The 21,914-nt window shown below is 38.3% G+C and overlaps 3 protein-coding genes across 3 annotated transcripts; all 3 read right to left on the bottom strand.

The window, feature by feature from the left end:
• LOC18773631 (protein AIR2) lies at window positions 1,341-5,175 on the bottom strand. Its single transcript, XM_020566991.1, has 7 exons — window positions 4,756-5,175; window positions 4,228-4,341; window positions 3,974-4,133; window positions 3,118-3,278; window positions 2,884-3,000; window positions 2,187-2,297; window positions 1,341-2,061 (listed from the first exon to the last, which is right to left on the bottom strand). Exons 1-7 carry the CDS (start codon window positions 5,107-5,109, stop codon window positions 1,630-1,632), a joined length of 1,449 nt encoding a protein of 482 aa, XP_020422580.1. The 5' UTR covers window positions 5,110-5,175; the 3' UTR covers window positions 1,341-1,629.
• LOC18774324 (protein NEN4) lies at window positions 11,209-12,952 on the bottom strand. Its single transcript, XM_007206654.2, has 5 exons — window positions 12,464-12,952; window positions 12,325-12,371; window positions 12,167-12,230; window positions 11,889-12,068; window positions 11,209-11,772 (listed from the first exon to the last, which is right to left on the bottom strand). Exons 1-5 carry the CDS (start codon window positions 12,914-12,916, stop codon window positions 11,680-11,682), a joined length of 837 nt encoding a protein of 278 aa, XP_007206716.1. The 5' UTR covers window positions 12,917-12,952; the 3' UTR covers window positions 11,209-11,679.
• Window positions 15,374-20,154, bottom strand: LOC18772763 (bifunctional aspartate aminotransferase and glutamate/aspartate-prephenate aminotransferase). The gene is made up of 9 exons (XM_007207369.2): window positions 19,688-20,154; window positions 19,489-19,582; window positions 19,290-19,393; window positions 18,774-19,022; window positions 18,567-18,680; window positions 18,327-18,410; window positions 16,273-16,443; window positions 16,000-16,113; window positions 15,374-15,785 (listed from the first exon to the last, which is right to left on the bottom strand). The coding sequence occupies exons 1-9, from the start codon at window positions 20,072-20,074 to the stop codon at window positions 15,660-15,662; spliced, it is 1,443 nt and encodes a 480-aa protein (XP_007207431.1). The 5' UTR covers window positions 20,075-20,154; the 3' UTR covers window positions 15,374-15,659.

Genomic DNA, 21,914 nt, shown 5'->3' with positions numbered 1-21,914 from the left:
TGCCAAACCCATTTGTCGAAGCCAGCAACGGCGTCCAGGATGATACTTTTTTGGCCTTTTCTATTTCCGTAATCACCTTGCAAGGCAGTTGGGCAATTCTTTCATTGCCAGTGCATGCAGCTGATGCTACCAATCATTCCTGGAAATCCTCGAGCTTCAGCTTTTTGTAGAAGTCGTTGGAGGTCCTTGGGAGTAGGTCTACGTAAGTAGTCCCTAGTGTACAGAGTTTCAACTGCTTGACAAAATCTTACCAAAGCCTCCAACGTAGTGGACTTCCCCATCCAGGCAATCTCATCCACCTGATCAGCAGATGCTCCATACGCCAACATTCGTATAACAGTTGTAAGCTTTTGCTCCGGAAAAAGGCCCAAAACCCCAGTAGCATCACACTTTTGAACAAAGTATGCATCATAATTGCAAATATCATGCATGACTTTATTGAACAAATGGGGTTGCATTCTAAATCGCCTTCGAAAATCAACATCATAGTACAAAGAAGTTGGGATAAAATAATCTTCCAAAAGATTCTTACCCCGAGAAGACGTCCACATTTCGGCGGCGGCCGACTTGTGAACCACTGCGGCGACCTTGGTTCTCTTCATCTTGCAAAGCCACTGCTATGACAACTTGTTCATCGACTTGTCTCTGCAACTCATTGATTTTTTCTGCTCTACGATTTCTCTCATTTGTTTCTCGCTCTTGCCTCTCCAAGCATCTCCTAAAATCTTCCATTGAGAATGAATGGAGTATGAATTCTAAACTCTGAGAAATGAAAATATAGAAAGATGTGATGTGAGAGATATGAGCTGAGCCTTTGGTTTTATAGAAATTTTGGCAAGATAGATATGTCACGTTGCTTGATTTGATTGGATGAAAATCTTATCTGAAATTTGAAATTCATCCGAAATTTGAACCTAAATTTGTATGAAATTTGAATTTTGAAATTCATCCAAAATTTGAACTCAAAAATTTATCTGAATTTTGAATTTTAAAATTCATCCGAAATTTGAACCCAAAAATCTTATCCAGAAATTTTATCCGATTATGAATAGTCTTGACACGTAAGAACCCAGAAATCTTATCCGAAAATATTATCCAAATTAATTATTGAGATAAAAATATTTGTGAAAAATATAAAAAAATGAATAGTAATTGCCCATTGCCATGTGGAAACACAAAGTACTATTTACAAGGGCAACTACTATTCACATGAATAATGGCTGCCCTAGCTCCCCCCTTACCATGGCTAAGGGCAAATGGATGAAGTTGCTCTTATAAAAGCTCCCGAAGGACAAAAGGTAACACATTATAATTTACAGATCAAGACAACAAAGGAATAATAAAGAATGCAAAAGTTGCCTGATAACATAAAAACGTAAGGAAATAAAAATAACGCACGCATAAATGTGTAAAACAATAAAATTTAAAACATGTGGCCACTATATTCTAAATCCATGGAAAAAGAAACACGAAAAAAATCCAACAGGGTCAGTTTTGTTTGCCTAACTTAGAGTTGGACTTGAAATAGGAAACATATCAAGGGCATCTATAGAAAGAGGGGAAAACAATAAGAAAAAGGAAAAGAATAAGATACAACATCAAAGGACTTTCCTGTGTAAAACCTATTGGCTACCACCAATCATAATTTCTTCTAATACCATCAGCGCTAGAGTTGCTAAACCTTGATGCAGAATATCTGTGGTGAAAAGACCTAGATTGCCCTTGTGAGATTGGACTTCCAGAAACCTTCCACATTTTTTTAGAGGATCTGGAACTTGAAGCATGAACCCTACCAGATGGTGGTGTTGCTGGAGACTTCCAACTGTTCCTTTTGCCATTTCTAGGGGAGAAATCCCCTGGATCGTCCATTATCCAGCCACCTCTATGCTTAGTCTTTTGTGGGGTTGTCATACCTCTTTCTTCATACTGGGTCTGTTTTCTTTTGTGAGCTTTATTTAGGTCATGCGGAGCGGACTTGAACCCCGTGTAGTCTCTCTTTTCCTTATGAGATTTCAAAATGGGAGTAGAGTAATTAGATAATTCCCCAAATCTCTGGTGAGTCTGCAAGTTTCACAGAGTACTGCAGTTAGCGTTTTCAGAAAGTAAGACTAGCACTACCCACAGTCAACATAGAAGAAGATTGCACAGTATAAAAATAATTCTGGGAGGTGTACACTGAGAGTTACATTAGCAAAACTTGTACATGCACGAGCATAGTGACCACCTTCACCACACTTGTAGCATAAACGAGGTGATACAAAATCATTGGTTTCCCCACCACGCAAACTTACACATCCCTGCATGTAAAGAATTCCCTTTCTTAAAAGAAGGAAAAAGAAGAAAGGTAGACTATTTCGGCGAAATGGAAGCAAAATAATAGAATGTGTATGCTATTTTGGACACAGAAGAAACTATAGCTTTTTATAACAGAATATTATATTTAGATGGTCAAAAGATGTTGAAAAAGAAAAATACGACCAGGTAATATCAAACCTCCCAAGCAATCAGAAGATAATATATAAGTTATACTGAGGTTTATCTTACGTGTCCATAGTTCGTCCAAAAAAAAAATATATCTTACGTGTCCTGTAAAACAGGCCCTTAGAACCATCTTTAAAAATCTCTGTATGCATAGGCGTATGCATGCATGCACAAACGCACAAACACACACACACACACACACATAACATGAATTCCACTTGTAAATCATCAACAATATAGGCAACATGAACATATCAAAGCAAATCGTCAAATGTTCATTTTAGCACTGTTTGATTGGATAATATCCCCAGCCCCATTTCAAAACGATAGGCCTTGCTTGCATATATCCAGTTGCTAATGCACCACCCCACCCCACCCCTAAAAACAAGCAACAAGACTTACCATACCAGTATGTCCCAATTGACCACATCTGTAACAAGAAACTTCCTGGGGACTAGTATCAACATACTTGACACAACATAAATGGCCAAATCTCTTGCAGACATAGCATTGGATTTCCTGATTCAGGAAAAGAAATTTAGAAAGGGCTCTTAAACATAATTCCAAACAATATATCTCATGATTAATATGATATAAAAATCATATAGAAAATAGACTTAAAAGTCACAAAAATACCTTAAGATCCTCAGTTAAATAATCATTCCTGCATGAGAACATATCATGCCCAGAATCTCCACATTTTAGACATATTTGGGATTTCAATGAGCCCCTCTTCTGCTTTTCTGGACAATCTTTAGCATAGTGTCCACCTTTTTTGCAAATAAAGCAATCTTGTCCCTGTAAAGATTTAAAGCAGGTACAATAAGAGACCAAATGAACATGAACCATCTTCTAGAGCTTCCAATGAGAACATTGCAATCAAGATGAAGAAATAGGAAAGATTGAGGAACCTATCTTTGTACAATGCCATACAAGCACTGTGGCGTACAAGAAGTGGTGAACAATTCATCATTTTGTTAATAGCACTAACTAAACATTATATAGCATACACATAAAACAAGGAAAATGAGATCCTTGGTTTTGTTTTTTAATCTTTTTTATCAAAAGATGACCTAAGAAACAGAAGAGAGCATGTGTACATACAAGAAAAGTTAACAACCTAAAACAAAATGAGCAACATTTAGCCAATCCTTCCCAGAAATTAAGAGACATAGAGCAATTGAATATTAAATTTTACAACCAAAAGAAAATTGTAAACATTTTGTCTGAACCTCAATCCTTTATAAAAAATAAAAAATAAAAAGAAGATACATCATAGAAAAAAGAAATCCAACTCAACTCATTCAAGTCAACATAAAACCTTTGGCGTAAAGCCCCACTACCACCACAACGCCGCCGCCCCCCCCCCCCCCCCCCCCCCCCCAAAAAAAAAAAAAAAAATAAATGTGCAGTAACTTCGACCTAGAGAAGACGCTTAAATTCAATTCATTACTCCATATTATTTGACAATTTTGTTCAGAAAGTAACTAACCCTTTCTGCAGTCTCTGGCATGGTGTTCCAAACTGCCACAAACAAAGCATGGTTTCTTTCTCTTAGCTATGGTGCAATTCACTGCTGCATGACCTTCTTCGCCACAGTTAAAGCATGTTCCCCAGCTACTATTTGGAGGATCAAAATACCTTGGTCCCCGCTGATAGAACAGAAATAAGATAGGTACCAAGCTAAGGTCTTCATAAGGATTTTCATTTTCAATAGGGCATTTCAAAGCAAATATTTGAACTCACAAGTAGTTTCCGCAGCACAACATTGTCGCTAATCTCAACATTATTCAGTTGCTCCGCGTCAGCCAAATCTACAGCATTAGCTGTCTCTACCTTCTCTTCCTCGTTAGCAACCACCTAAACCAATAATGGGATGCAAAACAGTCATACATAAGAAACAAGCTTAACAGCTCTTTCATCCTCTTCTACAACAAAGAAAAGCCAGAAAATCAGACTGACATTTCTTCCTACAGACATCTACATAAACAGTCTAATCAGGAAATTCAATTTTGACATCATATGGTCCGGTTTCAGATCAAATTCTCCAATTCAATCCCATTATGTGTAACGACCACAAATAAAAAGTGATACAAAAATTTATTTTTTTGAAAAAGAAATTGGCTCACTGACCACTTATACTTCTCTAACTACACTTAACTAAATTTCTAGCAAACACGAATTAAATTTTACACGGATTGAATTAATTTCCATAATTTTCCTTCAATCAATTTTCTCTAGAAACAAATAGAGTAAAAGACGAAAACCACTTACAGCTTCTTCAATCTTCGTCTTCTTAATCCTCTTCTTCCTCTCCCTTTTACGTACCGTCTTAGTCTCCAAATCTGCAGATGCAACTTCAGCTTCCTGCAAAGAAGTCGAAGAAGGGAGTTCAACCAAACCGCTTGGCTCGCCCAAAACGACGTCGTTGTCCGGAGCCAACTTGGCCGCACGCATTAACATAGCTTTCTCGACGATCTTGAGGCTGAGATCTTCATTGGCCTCATCGTCATCGCTACTGTTCCTTTCAGCAACAGATTTCGAAGGGTTTTTCTCGGCTAAATTTCGTTCTTCTTCGCTTACTTCGTCCCAATCAAATTTGGCCTTTTCCCTCTCTCTCTTGCCCATGTTCGTCTTCCAAATCTTAAGCCCTAATCCCTAATCGAGAAAAATACATCAATGAAAAGCGGAAAACAAATCGAAAATTTTAAAAGTTAAACAAAAACATTTCCGCAACCACTATGGGCTTTTTTTTTTATTTTTTTACGCCTGGGGTTTTGGGCTTTTTTTAAATTAAAAATTGGACTTGGGCTATGGTGGCAGGGGTTGTAATATTTAGGTTTTTAAATATAAGTCGGAATCGGTCGACATAAGACTTGATAGTGTGTTTATTAATCCGGAATTGGAATTCTCATCAGGAATTGAATTCCATATACAGAGGATTCCTACGTTTACTTCATATCAAATAATTGAAAAGTAAGTGGGGCTCACACAAAATTAGGAATGAATTCCTAATTTTACAGGAATTCAATTCTTGGGTGAGAAGTAGTATTCTAATTTCTAGATAACTAACTTATTAGGAATTCATCTTTTTTACCAATTATATCCTTACACAATATTTAAATTTTCAAATTTACCATCTACTTTAACTTAACAACCAGGATGTTTGAGTAATTAGTACCACTCATACCCAAATTCTATATGGTTTAGTAAACAACTTCAATATGAATTCAGAATCTAACTCCCCTCAATCCATATAGTTTAGTAAACAACTTCAATAGGAATCCGAAATCTAATTCTCCTCAATCCAACTCATTCTCAGTTCAATTCCTCCTAATCCAATTACGGATTAGTAAACATGCCATAAGTGTAAACTAAAATAACTGGACACCCTCATTGCTTTGAGATTTTCAAGTGATGCAATTGAACAATTAAAGCTGCTAATGCATGAATTTCTTGCCAACTTTGCTCAATTGAATTTTCATTTATGGGTCGTGAGAGAGAGAGAGAGAGAGAGAGAGAGGAATTCGATGTTTTGAAGAATAGCGAAGAAGGGGAAAAAAAAGCATTGTTAAACCATTTATTATCCTTTTTCTCTCTCTTCTTGAGAGCATCTCTCTTCTCATGAGAGTCTCCATACCTTGGTAGTATTGCACATCCTTTTTCTATCCATCTTTAACCTTTTTCCTTATCGTTTACTACTTATGCCCTGCTCACCAAAATCCTCTCTTTCGTTTTAGCCCATAAAGAAAAAAAAAAAACCAAAACTATCTTAGTCTAGCTTCAAAAGCTTGTTATTACCCAATTTTCTGTCCTTACCCTTTTTCACCGTTTTTTCTTCTCCTTTTTCCCTTCACTCATAACCATCCAATCTCTGGATTTTCGTCTATTCTCTTTCCTACTCTCATAGATATCTTTAGGTCTCTCCCTGTGATGGAGAGAAAATTTTCAACTGCGGACCAACTTGATATCCAAATGGGGGATTCTCTAGGTCTACATGATTTTAGCAACGGGGTTACCCTATTTGGATCCTTGCTTGCTGATAAACCTCCAAACATTGTGAACGTGCTCATAGCAGATCTTGAGCTTATGTATTATGGGTCGTATCTTGGAGTCTTGTAGATCGTCAGTACTTGCAAATAGAGAGACTACAAAGGCTTTAGGACAACGTTTTTAACGTGCTTCACCGTACCAAGCTCACCTTCTTACTTATAATTTATTTTGCTTTTACTTACCTATCAATTTGTTTTTCTTTAGTTTCATTGTACCTTAAAAGCTTTCCAATTTGTTTATATGTTATTTATAATATAAAGGTTTTGTATTTGGCTTTACGAAAAAGGAAAACTATAATTTTGATAACACAAACAACTCGTGGCACGCTAGTGTCCCCAACAAGACTCAAGGGTCCAACACCACATGTGCTTTCTAGCACTCTGTCTAGTTAATCTATTGACACACAAGATAGACCACATAATGACATGTATTCTGAACATCGCACATAATCTTCGTGTGTTGTAAGTGATCGTCCCTTACACACGTCAATATCCGATTAGCATCCACACATGTATTGGACAAGTCAAACAATGCCAAATCCTTCGAGAGAACATGTGCGGCCAAGGTGCACCACGATGTCTCTAGCATCCACAAATGTCTAGCATGTCAACTAAGTCGTACGACATAGTGAATGCATATACAAACTCAGTACCCATGACGATGTGCAATGCAAGATGCCCCACATCATTGTACTGTCTTTGAGACTCCTAGCCCTCAAAGACATAGACTGTCCTTATGACAATCTCTTGTCCACCCTCATCCTCCCTGAAAGGACCCGCCCCGAATTTTCTCAAAATCCGAGACGAACCCTTTGGAATTCCTGACATCACCCCGATGCCAGGCCCACTTACTAAAAACCGAGACTTCCTGCCGAAATTTCGGCAGTCTCCCCTATAAATTGGACATTTCCCAAAATTTCAACCTGCATAAAAATGCATTTAATATCCACAATTGGCAGCATGCACAATATAATTTCATGCAATTCACACAAAACGGCCTTCGGCCTTCCAATAATTCTAAAAAGAAACTACCAAACATGCTAACAAAACAATTCATGCCTTAAACAAGGCAAACAATTCAAATCTAAATTATGACTAATATTTAGTCTGCGGCTGCACCTAATAACCTTAGGCTGCCTACGTACCCTCCTTGAGGGATCAAGCCACACGTAGTTCTTCCATAAAACCCAATTCCACCTTTGGGCGATACCTTAATTCATTTCTCTGTATTTCATATAATCTCCTCATACGCCGGTACAACCAAAGCCACGTATGGGGCCTGTCAACACGCCGGATAACCTACGCCACATGCGACCATGCCATACTATCATCATATCTCCCCATACGCCGGTACAACCAACGCCACGTATGGGGTCTGTCTCAACGCCGGATAACCTACGCCACGCGAGACCTGCACATCATATCACATATCTCCCCATACGCCGGTACAACCAACGCCACGTATGGGGCATGTCCCAACGCCGGATAACCTACGCCACGTGGGACCTCAACATCATATCACAAATCTCCCCATACGCCGGTACAACCAACGCCACGTATGGGGTCTGTCGACACGCCGGATAACCTACGCCACGTGCGACCTCAACACAATATCACAATATCTCCCCATACGCCGGTACAACCAACGCCACGTATGGGGCCTGTCTTAACGCCAGATAACCTAAGTCACGTGAGACCTCACTTTCACTTGGTGGTACTCGTAATAAATCCAACATCCGGGGAGGTACCTAAGGTTGTGCGTATAGCACTCCAAACTGACATTTTAGACTCTGTTGTACCCTTGTACAAACTTATCATAATTATAATAATAAATATTAATTCTAATATTGTGTAACCCTCCACAATAGTCTAGCACTCGATAATCTCCCCTGAAAAGGTGAGATTACTCCGGAAGACTCACGGTCAACCAATGGTCAAATTATTCTAACCCTGGTCAAACGGACTTGCGGAACCCACGACCTCCAATTTCCGATCCGAAGGTCCCTATGGGTTCTACCAGGTATTGGACACTTGTCCTGCAAGTTTGGTTCAGATCGGACGGTCGGATTGCTCACGATCGCACGATCTGACAATTAATATAAAATACAAACTTTAAAATTATTATTCGGAACATCCGGGGCTCCGATTCACAATCCGTGAATTCCTACATGATCCTAGAATTACCTAGATTAACATATATTAAATTTGGGACCATCCAACGGTCCCAACCTATCGAATCCGGATAACGCACAATATGCGATCGTCCGTTCGATAGTCAAACGATGTCCGAATTGAGATCCGCGAAATCCTACGCACTCGTGACAACCTAAGGATCTCATCGAGAAACACTGCCACTTTTTCTACAGTGCCCACGCGCCGGCAGCATGTGGTGCCCAAAGCGATAACGCTTCGCCGGAAAATCTCAAAACCACGGCTCCAAACTCCTACCCTAGGTATAACACCCTATTTGGAGCCACTTTTGTTCTTGGACCTACCCCAAAAATTGACCGGAAGTGGCCGATCACGGCGGCCGAAGTTCGGCCGATTTTCAATTCGAAAATCGAGTTGGCTACGCTAAGAATCGATCTAATCCTACCCAACAGGCAGCTAGAGCATGGAAAGTAGGTGAGAAACCATACCTTGCTCGTCGAAATCGGTGGCCGGAGGAGGGAGATCGAGCTCCTTAAATTTTGGGTTAAAACCGGTCGGATTTTTGCATTTTCCGGCGAGCACAGGTGGTTCCAGTGGCTGAGATTGGTCGGGATGGAAATAGGAAGATGGCACGGTTCTTTTGGGACCGGTGCCACCCCGAGCGGTGACCGGATGCGGCGGTGGTGGCCCAAAAACCGCCGCTGTGAACAGTAACAGGGGGGGCTGTTCTGCGCGCAGGGAGGGAGAGAGAGAGAGAGAGAAAATCTGACTTTTATAAAAAATCCCATTTCAAAATATTTACGATTGTGCCACTGGGCTTCTTTTGACTATATCTCTCTCGTTACAACTCCGATTCGAGCCCACTATGTGTCTATTAACTCGTCTCAGTACGACCTATCTAAAAATACTAGTTCCTGCCCCAAACTCTCTCCGGTTAAGAATATGACCAAAATGCCCTTATCTCAAGAGTAAATTTGTAATTTTCCTTAAATTATTAAATAATTAAAATAAGGGATTAAATTTGGGGTCGGGGTGTTACACTCCCTCCATCTCTTTCCACTTTCCTAGGGGCTCTTATTGGCCCCTCCCTCCCCTTCCTCTTTTCCTCATCAGATCTACTTGGATTTTAGGCTTTTAGCCTCAATCTGTTTGGATCTAGGTTTGTTTATGTGTTTGTTCTGTTCAATTATTTTGGCAGTGTTCTAGGTGGCTGGTATTGTCTCTGTCTCAATGGTAGTGATAGTAGTGACGTTGGATTGGGTCTCTCTTCGGCAAAGTTTTGATACCTAGTGGCTGATGTTTTGTTCTTGTGGTGGTGTGCCTTTTGAGGGGTTTTATCTTTGATTTTAGCGTCCATTTTGTTGTCCTTTTCCATTGTTTTGTTGCTCATTTGCACCTCGTCTTTACTCTTAGCCGCCCGAAGACCTATGTTTGGTCATAGGATTTTCTTTGCCAAGTTATGAGTTGAGTTGGATGCTTTTCAAGGGCCTCTCTTGTTATTGTTTTGTGCTCTTCCTCTGTGTGCTCTCTTGGATTTCTTTCCTTGGTGTGTTTTTGCAGTTCATGGATGGTCAAGGGACTATGAGTTTTTGTCATAGAAGGTTTCTTTTGACAGTTGGGATGTTGTTCTCTTTATGGGTCTACTGTGTTGGCATTTAGTTGGTTTTTTTTTTCCTGTTCTTGTAACGCTCTTTTGTGGTATGGATTGGACTCTCTTGTTAATTCTTGACATATGTGGTACTCTTTCCTACTATAGGGTTTGTCCCAAATGGCTTTCCTATGAAGGTTTTAATGAGGCTACTATATTCATGCCAATCTTTATGTGCCGTTTTGGTTTATTCTTCTTTAAAAAATAATAAATAAATAAATAAAACCTTGAAATTGTTTTTGTTTTCATTTTTCTTGCGCTCCTTTTTCAATCACCAATTTTACATCACCACACGTGCAATGCACTCCAGTTACCAAAACTCAGTATTTGGAACCTCCCGACTTGGACCCGACCGCTCGACTTTTGTGTTCAACAACGGACCCAGTCCAAGCCTCGGGACCTCCATATCCAAACTTCACCCAAAAACAAAAACATTCGAACTCCAAAAAATTCACCAAAAAATACTACAAACTCTTTGTAACATGCACTTCATTCTATAATATCAAATTCATAATTTGACCCCAAAAGATTCCATTTCCAAATTCCACATAAAACTAAAAACTGAAAAAAGTTATTACCAAACAACTTTTAAGTTTTTCAATTTTCAATTTTTTTGAAAATTAAAATTGTTTACCAAACAAGTTTTTTGTGTTCAATTTCTTAAAAATAAAAACTAAAAGCTGAAATTGTTATCAAACGAGCCCTAAAGTATGTGGGCTTTCTTCACGTTCTGAATTGTCTTGAGCTCTTGAACTAATTAGGTTTCGATTCTTGTGATTTGACGGGTGTTTGAGTTAATTGAGGGTCTTAGAGTGTTAATTGGTGATTGGTTAATTGAACCGAGATATTTTGATGAGCTAATTCTCTAATCTATTGAACTGCTGGAAATCTAAGTTAATTAGCATTTGTACTTTTTTTTTTTTAATGGTTTAGAGATAATTCTCTAATAGTGAATTGGGTCAACAAAACTAACTACGACCAACTTTTGACATCAATAAGTCGGGTTGAAAATTAGATTCAAATTCAATTGCTTAGTTAGTCAATGTGTAGTGACAACCACATGATCCAAGAGATGTTAGGAAGGATGTTTATTAATGAATAGAGTATAGACAAAGAAATAACAAAAGAATGCAGATAAATAATAAATATATATTGAATCAATTAGTCGAAGGATAATAACTAGTTCAAGTTGTTGCTATTGTTTGCTTTGCTTTAATCTCCTCTCTCTGATTTTCACTGCAGGCAGTTGTAAATTTGTGTTCTCTCTCTGTCATGGTTTCTCAATAGGATAGGAGGGAGAAGAGATCATCTGCTCAGCTGCATGAAAAATGGACGTCCTTTGCTTTGTCACCGGAGTAGGGAATGAGAATGCTTCAGTATGGTGTTAAGAGGCTGATTTCCTTGAGCTCTACACAGCAGATTCTTTACCTTCTCTGTCATCTGCTTTCAAAATAAATAATAATAATAAAGGAGAACCAATTATTTAATTAATCTCACTTTCGTTAATATTAATCATGAATGATATTGACTATTAACTAAGATTTTAAATGCTAAACCTTTTCCAAACTCCCCCTTGACGCATATGGAACCGCTCTCTGATATCCAATCAAAGCAGTGGGTGGAGACTTCCGGTTAGTTTCTTCTCTGCATAACGATTTCCCATTGCTTCTGCTTCGCGTTGTGATCGTTGAAGAGCCGCGGCAGTTGCCATTTAGCAGGCTAGGGAGGCTTGCTTCCTAAGGTGTTTCAAATTAAAAAGTTTAATTAAAGGCTAATTAAAAGTTTTATTCATCAACCGGGGGAAAACAAATAGACATGGTCTTGTGGGAAGTACCAAAAAAAGCACAGTTGCGCAGTTCTTGAGGACCTCCAAATTCATCCTAACGTCTTCAAGGCTCCTATAAATGGTTTGAGGAATTATATAAACAAACATGAATTTCTTCTGATATACCCCAATAATAGTATATAGTAACTAGAAATGTGATTCCCCACCTGTGCTTTTGCTGCCCAAGCTTGAAGTAAGATGCCAAAGTTGCCATCTGAACAAATGAAAATCAAGTAAGATTGTTTTTGCAGCCAAAATTACAGTTTGGTTTAGGGTTTAACAATTAATTGTAACATTTATATATACCTTCATATTACCAGCTCTTCTGCCAAACTTGTCAGTTAACACCCCTAAAGAATCAATGATCCCAACCGGAGTAGGAGCAGGCCTGCCAATCTCCGCAAAGGCCTCCTTAATCCGAATGCAATCGAATCTTCGGATGTTGTGGCCTGCCCACACCCTACCATTCAAAATGCTGAATATCTTATCAGAAACTTCCTTGAACAAGGGTGCATTTGCAACAGTTTCCCTAGTGATCCCGTCGGACCGGCCAGATCTCAATGCCACAGCAGACAAGTCCCCTGGCCTGATGAGGGTGCTATAGCTTTCCAGCTCCACAAGCTTCTGAGGGCAAACTACAATTGCACCAAATTCCAATACCCAGAACCTCTGTCCAGCTCTATTGGGTACATTTGTTTCTATGTCAAAGAACACAATCTCTGGTGTGCCTTCTTTGGATGATGAAGTAGAAGCATCCATTTGAGGTTATAGCTGGTTTTCCCTTTTTGGGTTTCAGGCTTTTGGTAATTTTCATCATCGTTACGTACACGTTATATATATAAAGGTGAAGTTAAAAAAAAACAGAGAGAAAGAGAGAGAAAGGCCAGAGTGGAAGAAAGGGAATTCCTCCTATGTGGGATTGAGTTACTTGTAGTTTAAGTCAAGAGTTTTAGGCTTTGGCTTTGGCTCTAGGGGTTCTTTAGTCCTTAGCTTCCTCAAGATGTCATATACAAAAGCACTTCCAGTTGGACAGGAATTGCTTTCTCCTCTTTCTGCTATTGCTTTTCAAACGGTAACCTTTGGAGGGAACCTTCCTTTTGGACAAGTTTTGACAATCTTCATCCATTAGGCCATTGTTGAAAATGTTGGAACAGTTGAAGCAAAGTCTCCAACTAGGCAGGAATTTATTCCCTTTCTTACATAAATATATGCTTTGTCTCTTTTCTTTCTCTTCTCTTTGTCCTTCCTTCTCCTTTCTCATGATATATATATATATATATATATATATATATATTTAAGGATGAAAACTCATAAGCCTTTTGTATTCATTCATGAACTCACTTTTTGGGTAAGGTAGCATGATGTGAATGTGAATATAAATAGTTTGGCTTTTTATCACAAAACGCCCCTAACGTTTACGAAATTATCAGATTGCATCCTTAAAGTTTTTTTTATCACTCATGGTCTCTAACGTTAATATGGGTGCTCTTGAATAGTCCCTCTATTAAAAAACTGTTAAATTCAAGGATATAATCGTCAAATCAATCCAAAATTATAAAATATATATATTTTATTTCCTTCCCTTCCCTTCTCTCTTTCTTTCTTCTTCTTCTTTCTCTCTTTCTTTTCTTCTTCTTCTTTCTCTCCGCCAGATTCCTTATCTCTTCTCTCTCTGTTTTTCTTTTTTTTCCCCTATCCTCTGTCACTCTCTCCTTTTTCTGTGAACTAAGACCACACACTCAAACGTTAATAGTTTGATTCTTATTCATAATATGACAACATATTGTATGAGAAAATTTTCGGTCAAATATATATGCATGGGGATTTAAATTTTTCTTTGTTTTACTAGATCGTGCATATTTACTTAACATCAATCTTTTCTTTTTTGTCCTTGAACAGAATGTTTGTGGAATCATGCAAGCGGCTCCGGTTGATGAAAAGCTCTGAGGCAGTTGGATTATCTCCAAGGACACCTCCAAAATCCACAAGCACGAGTTGAAAGACATGCCTTCTACATATGATAAAGAGGCTGAATATGAATGAATGAAAAAAAATATATGCATGTACATAGGCTTTTTCTTGTTGGTTGGGGGGTTTTGTTTAGATAGAAAAGTTGGCAAGAATAAGAGATCGATCTGTGATTCTCTATAAGTTGCATTTTTCCATTTTGGTATTGAATGCACTTGATTGAAAGAAGAAAAAGGAGAGAGTGACAGAGGATAGGGGAAAAAAAATAGAACAGAGAGAGAAGAGATAAGGAATCTGGCGGAGAGAAAGAAGAAGAAGAAAAGAAATAGAGAAAGAAGAAGAAGAAAGAAAGAGAGAAGGGAAGAAAATAAAATATATATTTTATAATTTTGGTTGATTTGACGATTATATCCCTGAATTTAACAGTTTTTTTGACAAAAGGACTATTTAAGAGCACCCATATTAACGTTAGGGACCATGAGTGATACAAAAAAACTTTAAAGATGCAATCTGATAGTTTCGTAAACGTCAAGGACGTTTTGTGATAAAAAGCCAAATAGTTTTCCCTAATTTCTCAATTATTGAATACAAATAGTTAATATCAACTTGTGCGTGAATGTTTCAGAACAAAACAAGAAAGTGGAAAAGGGATGAGTGATATAACCTAGTGGAAAATGGGCCTTAACTTGCATACCAATGATTGGAGGTTCGAACTCCCATGACACATTGATAGTGTGTGTGAGAAAACTCACTCCCTTGTAGTTTAGATTATCGCTTGTACTAAAAATAAAAAAATGGACAAGAACAAGAAGTTGCGAGTAATGAGTGGCCTCCATGTGGGCTTTAAACTATATTTGAGCATAAATTAACCAAAACAGACATATATATAGTTTCATTCTTTTGAGGGATACCTCAAACAAACTTATTTGAGACACTTTGTGGGAAATATCCATATTAGACGTTATTGGGCTTCAACTTAATTAGTCACAACCCTTTTAGGATGCGTTTCCTAGGACTACATTTCCATGTTTAATAACTGCAAATTACTTTCGGTTCAGCTTTCTCACAAGTCCCAAACCTGCAACATAAAAGTTTTGCCAACAAAGGGTAGAGTTGATTTTTGTAACCTCATTCTCTGTTTTCTTCTTAACTATATACTAATTCTTAATGATTACTATAACCTTATATTTCAGCTTCCAAAAGGTACATTTGGTAGATCATATTTCCAACGAAAATGCCAGATTCCAGTAGTTTCTAAGAAAAGACCATTCTGAAAAATGAGTTTAGAATCCTTAAAATACAATTCAACATACACCTTTGATTTAACCAAAATTAAATACAATAGGAACATAAGCCTTTGATTGCATAACTGTTGAATACAGCCCGAAAAAATTATTTTAGACTGTCCCCTACAGGACCAACTTAGTTTCGAAACAATTACTAGAGTTACTAGAGTACAGATTTACACCGAAGTACAACAGTTGCAACATTACCAGTAACGATTTTGCTTAATTTAAATGCGGGCAGACAGGCTTTACTTTAGTGTGACCAGTGCTTTCTTAATTCTCTCCACAGCTGCCTGCAGGGTTGTGAGGGATGCTGCATAGGATATTCGTATGCAGGTATCATCTCCAAATGCATCCCCTGGAACTAGTGCAACCTGTAAATCAATGACAACCCAAGTACGAAGAACTGAAGTCAGTTTGCTACTCAATGTACTCCTTTTCTTTTCTATTCTTTCTTTTATTTTATAGATAGTGACCAATCCCATGTCAGCATTTTATGGAACCATCAAGGGATTTCAAACTATTAGGACTTCTAAAATATGACTCTTCCTGAATACCAATCTACAAGCAGCCATTGGTAATGCATACCTGACCCTTGTCAAGTAGGTAACGGCATAGGGACTCCGAATTCTCAATTTTACCAAATCCTTCAGCCTCTGTTCCATAGTAAGAGCTGACATCAATGAAGAGATAGAAAGCTCCCTGAAAGTGAGAAGTGATATAACAAAGAAATTAGGATAAAAAGAAAAGGATAAAACATACAAAAAATTTAATCCCTCAAAGGACTGCTATACTCCAGACAAGGGGGAAAGGAAAATGAGAAAAATAAAGAGGAAATAAACGGATTATCAGATCTGGTACCTTGGGTTCTGAAATCTTAACACCAGAAAGTTCACCAAAGCTTTTGACCAAGAAATCTCGTCGCTCCCTGAATGCTTTCACCATAATAGAAACTGCCTCTCCACCAGCATAGCCAAGACCTAGGGCAGCAACTCCTGCTTTCTGTGATATACTACTGGCACCTGAGGTGAACTATGGCATATTACACTGGGGTTAGCTTTGTGTAGCAAACTTCAAAAACAAAAACGTATATACAGATGTAAATAAAAGTAATGTATATATATTGATCATCCCAAAATTTCATCCAAGACTTAAGACGTCCAAATATTGACCTCTAATTTAGGCCAAATTATTTAATTATCTTCAATTTCTTTTGCAATGATACTAATTAACCATCCATGATCTTAACTTAGGACTTGTTCCATTATACTTGTAAATATAAATTAGCTATGCATTAGTTAAAACTAGGTGTGGTTATGACAAGCTCAGTATGCAGTCATGAACTTGAGATGACATGCAGATGGTTATGACACACTGCCCAAGCAATAAGTACACCGAAAATTCAAAGAATTGGTGCCAGAAAGTCTCTCTGTCGCAGAGTGTACCAATAAGTTCTTTGGCTTGGACAAGATTATACTTTACATGGAACAAAGACATCCATATCTGCACTGCAAAGAATTAAATACTCATATTTATTAAGGGTTTAACAGAAAGTCATTATGTCATCTTCATCCTCATGGCAAGAAGAACATATACTATTGGGGGTAAAAAGGGGTGTGAAATTGGAAGTTGATGATTTCTAAAAGGGCAACATTTCTGAAGTAAACCTTGATTGGCTATACAGGTTGGATTTAGTTTTTAGGTGGTGACAAGCAATAAGTTCATTGACATTCAAGGAATTGTTGCCAGGAAGTCTCTCGGTCACAGAGTATTCCAATAAGTTCTTTTAGCTTGGACAAAATTAGACTTTCCATGGAACAAAGGCACCCATATCCATGCTGCAAAGAATTAAATACTCATATTGCTTAAGGATTTAGCAGCAAGTCATGATCCCATCCAGATTTCTAATCAAATGGAAGAAGAGTCCAAAAGGGAACATTTAAGAAGGCTCCATTAGAAGAGAATATTGGAATTTAAAAATCCGTTGCAAATGCAAGTAAAAGGAAAGTGAATTTTCAAAATCCCATGGTGGCTCCACTTCTGCCAACCATTTGATGATTCCCATTCCTAAGAGTGCACAAAATAGCATTGGCTCTAGTTTTAAAACTAGAACTGAACAGCAATGTTAGCAATGTATTTCACTTTGGACATTTTTCAGCACAAGGTCCAAAACGATCAGTAGCTACAACCCAAAACAGAGAAAAAAATAATCTTGTGTTGGAAGCTGAAGAAGAAAGAAGCAATGACAAGAATTATTATCATAGCAGCGCCATGCTGTTCTTTGCCGCTTAAGAACCGTCTCTCAGCTGTAGTGGTGTTTAGTTACTTAAAGGTGGTTGACCATCAATAGCATTCCAGACATGTTAGACTGTTAGTTTATACTTGATGCAGTATAAACTATTAAACAAATGATGTCTCCACTAAACTCATTATGTATGTTTTTTTTTTTTAAAGTACCCCTCGATATACAGCATGCATGATACCTCTTACCACCTTTTCAAACACATATCCCACCATTATCATGCTTATTGCCTCCTTAATTTTACAATTCAACAAAAGATTAAAACTTCCATAAAATATTCCATGTTTATAAATTTCATTGTAGGAATGAATAAACTTTAATTACAATGGCAAGCAACATCAAAATGAATTTGTTGGAACTAACATTATACTCAAATGTATAGACCATAAATTATTAATTAGTCCGTGTGGATGGGCTGAAAGGATTTTTTTTGTTCTTATTTTGTGTGTGCACACATTTTCAAACTTTTTACCCCAAAACTATTAATGAATGCCACAAGCTAACAAAAAAAGGTTTGAAAAACGCAATTGTCAGACATGTGCCATTATTACTTGTTAAATAATTGGCAAAATATATTTGCACGATGCATATGGAATTCTAATGTAGGAAATACCTGACTCTGGATCTTTCCACACGCTGCAACAAAGTGTTTAGGGCCGGCAAGATATCCAAGTCGCCAACCAGTCATTGCAAAAGCCTACAGATACCACCTTCTAAATGTCAACCTTTAGAATCAAACCAAATACTTCAGGGTTTTTTTTCTTCTGTTTAACAGTTATCAAGATTTAAAATGGACGAGCCACCTTTACGCCAGAGGAGTACGAAATCAACAAGGTGTTAGCCATATACTTACCTTTGAAAAGCCATTGACTGTCAGAGTCCTCTCCCACATGCCCGGCAAAGATGCGAAGCTTGTGTGAGTTGCTGGTGTGTAAATTATGTGTTCATATATTTCATCAGAAATAACCTGAACAAAACAGTAACTGAAAATTCAGGATTCAAAATGTTAAGGTTGAGGTAGTAAAGTACAGGTCTTTCAGTTCAGGTAGAGTGAGTGTACCAGAAGCCTGGGATGCCTTGCTACAATTTGAGCAATCTCCTGAAGCAATTTCTTGGGGTATACAGATCCTGTTGGGTTGGATGGAGAACAAAGAATCAGAAGTCTTGACTTTTCAGTGAGTTTGGATTCCAGAAGTTTTGGATCCAAGAGAAAATTGTCAGAGATGCTCGTGGGCAGAATCACAGGTGTTGCATCGGCTAACCTTGCCATTTCCGGGTAACTCACCCAAAATGGCGCTGGAATTATAACCTGGAGATACAAGGTTTTTGGCAAATGTGAGTTCCTTCACAGGCACTCGCTACAATGCATTCATAACCACTAACAACACCACCAAAAAACAACGAAGCAGAAAGGGAAAAAAAAATGGCATTTCTTAATTATTGAACTGACACTTGGTTTCTTTCCACTCCACTAATACAGTTCGAATCTGAAATGAATGAAAATGATATAAACGAATCCATAAAAAATATAAAGTCTAAAGTAGATTGTGGGAGTATTGGGTACAGAGCAATTGACCTCATCTCCTGGGGAACAAACTGCAAGCACTGCTTGAACAATACTCTGCTTGGCTCCATTGCTAACTACGATCTGATCAGGTGTGTAAGAGATCCCATTCTCCTCTACAAAAGCCTAACCGTTACTTACAACTCCAAATGTGAAATCATACACTACATATCATACATGAAAAAACCAGAAAGCAACAAAAAGGTCTAACCTTTGAGCTTATGACAAATTGCTTGGCGAAGTTCCAAAGTCCCTGCATTTGGCGTGTACCTTGTGTAACCTTCACGAATTGCATTGATCCCAGCCTTTGAAAATGAAAAAAAATTCAAAACAACCCATTATTGGCAATTGGCAATGCAACAAAACTCACAAACTAAGATGTCAATGAAAGAAGCTAAACAAGCAGCTACCTCAGCAATGATAGAAGGGGTATCGAAATCGGGTTCACCAGCCGCTAATCGGATAACGGGTACACCGGCTTGCACGAGAGCCGTGGCCTGGTCAGTAATGGCAACTGTCTTTGAAGGCTTGACGGAGTTGACTCTTGGGCTCAGAGAGATGTCGACTTCCGCTATTTGGGTTTGGTCATTGCCACTCACTGCAACTGCCATCACCATTGCTCTTGATCTGCTCTTACTGTTGGGGAGCTTGAGGGGAAGCACGAGACTAGAGCGAGGGTGAGAAGGGAAACCTATGGATTTCGGGTCTGGACCCAAATCGGCTCCGGAAAATCGGGTTTGGGAACCGAGACGAGCAATGCTGGAGGAGGAGGAGGTCTGGAGGGAAAAGGCGGCCATGGGGGTTTGGTGAGGAGGAGGTGTTTCTGTTGGAGTTGGATTGTTCCTTTTGGGAATGGGTTAGGTGAATTGGAGGAATCTTGCATTTTAAACTTTTGCATTTTAAAGCAGAGGAAGGAGAGAGTGAGGGGGGTCCCTTGGGGTTGGTGGGAAAATGGATGGAGTTGAGTATTGACTGGGACTTGAGGTTAGGTTGTGCAAGGTGTTGGCAGATGGTATATTCAGGTCATTTAAGTTACAACTTGTCGACTCGTAAGGGTTTGGATGGAGCTGAAGTAATTGAGCACTTAGGAGCACAAACTCTATCCCTATCCCTAATATCAATTTCTCATCTTCAATTTCTGAGTTTTAGTTAGAGTCATGTGCTTAATTCTTATCCCTAATATTCTTTGTATAAAACGATAATCTAAACAACTCTAATTGATAAATACGGAAATTCGAACTTATGTGTAAAGGATCGGGCGCATTATTGTAGCCAATTCGCTTAACTCACGTTTGCACATGAAGAGCTAGTTGGTGTCGGAAAAAAAAATTAAGTTGAAGTACAAATAGTAAGTATGAAAGTAAATGTTTAATACTGAAATGATAAACTCTCTAGGTCAGGTGATTTAATTTTCATCTTATATTTTGTTGAGTACAAATTTTGATTGATTAGACTAGGCAACCATATAATTATGTAGATCCATGCTGAAGGGTAATTGTCATGCTGACAAACATGACTATAATTCAACAGCACATGCCTACCTAATTTAGGCAGTGGGTGTGCAAGGAGGTGAGTACAAAAATTCAAGCAGGCAAGGCAAAGCAAGCACTGGTTCAACTTGTGTGACTAGTCAAGATGTTCTACTCTTTTTTTTTTTTTTTTCTTTTTAATTTGGGATGAGTCCAACTAGTCAAGAATCAATATTAAACCTCGACCTTTGCTTTTCAGGTTTAAAAAAACAAAACAAAGACCTTGGTTATATGTTGTTTTGAGATACCCGAAATGACTTGCACACTTAAGACATGTTTTCAGTTTTTATAACAAAATATTTCATCTTGAAAATGTGTTACAACTTGCAAGGTGTGCTTGAAAATGTGTTGCAACATGCAAGGTGGTGGCACACGTGGGAATTTTTTTTTTTTTTTAAAATTATTTAAAGTTGAATAAAATATTTAAAATAACAAAACAAAACATTGATGGTATGTTTATTAATCCGTAATTGGATCATGAGGAATTGAATTGAGGAGGAGTTGGATTGAGGAGAATTAGATTTTGGATTCCTATTGAAGTTGTTTACTTAACTATATGGAATTGGCAAAACCCTAGCCGCACTCTTATCCCCTTTCTTTTTGCTAACAACCAACCGCGAGGAAGCTAAGGGGGGAGGTGGCCACTGCACCTCCTCCCCTCCGCTCATCTTCCCCTTCCTCTCCTCATCTCCCTTTCTTTTTCTCCCATATTTTCCTTTCCTCTTATCCCTTTTTCTCCTCCCCTTCCCCTCCCCAAATAGTCTAGATCTGTTTGTCTGTTTATTTTGTTTGGTTGTTTTTGCAATATTCCAGGTGACTGGTGTTGTCTTTGTCTCGGCGGCGGCTACAGTAATGACACTGGATTGTGTCTCTCCTTGGGAGAGTTGTCATACCTGGTGGCTGATGTTTTGTTTCTGTTTTAACGGCGGCGGCAACAGCTACATTGGTGGTAATTGTTGGGATGTAGTGCTCTTCTTTACTCTGCGCCAACCGAAGAACTATGCTTGGTCATAGGAAGTTTTCTTTGTCAGGTTCTGAGTTAAAGTGAAGTGCTTCTCATGGGTCTCTTTACTATTGTTTCTGTGTTCGTCCTCCGTGTTCTCTCCTA

The sequence above is a fragment of the Prunus persica genome, chromosome G6 (genome assembly GCF_000346465.2).
Source record: "Prunus persica cultivar Lovell chromosome G6, Prunus_persica_NCBIv2, whole genome shotgun sequence".
NCBI lineage: Eukaryota > Viridiplantae > Streptophyta > Magnoliopsida > Rosales > Rosaceae > Prunus > Prunus persica.
Note: the sequence above shows the minus strand (reverse complement) of the source record. Positions and strands in the feature narration are given on the sequence as shown.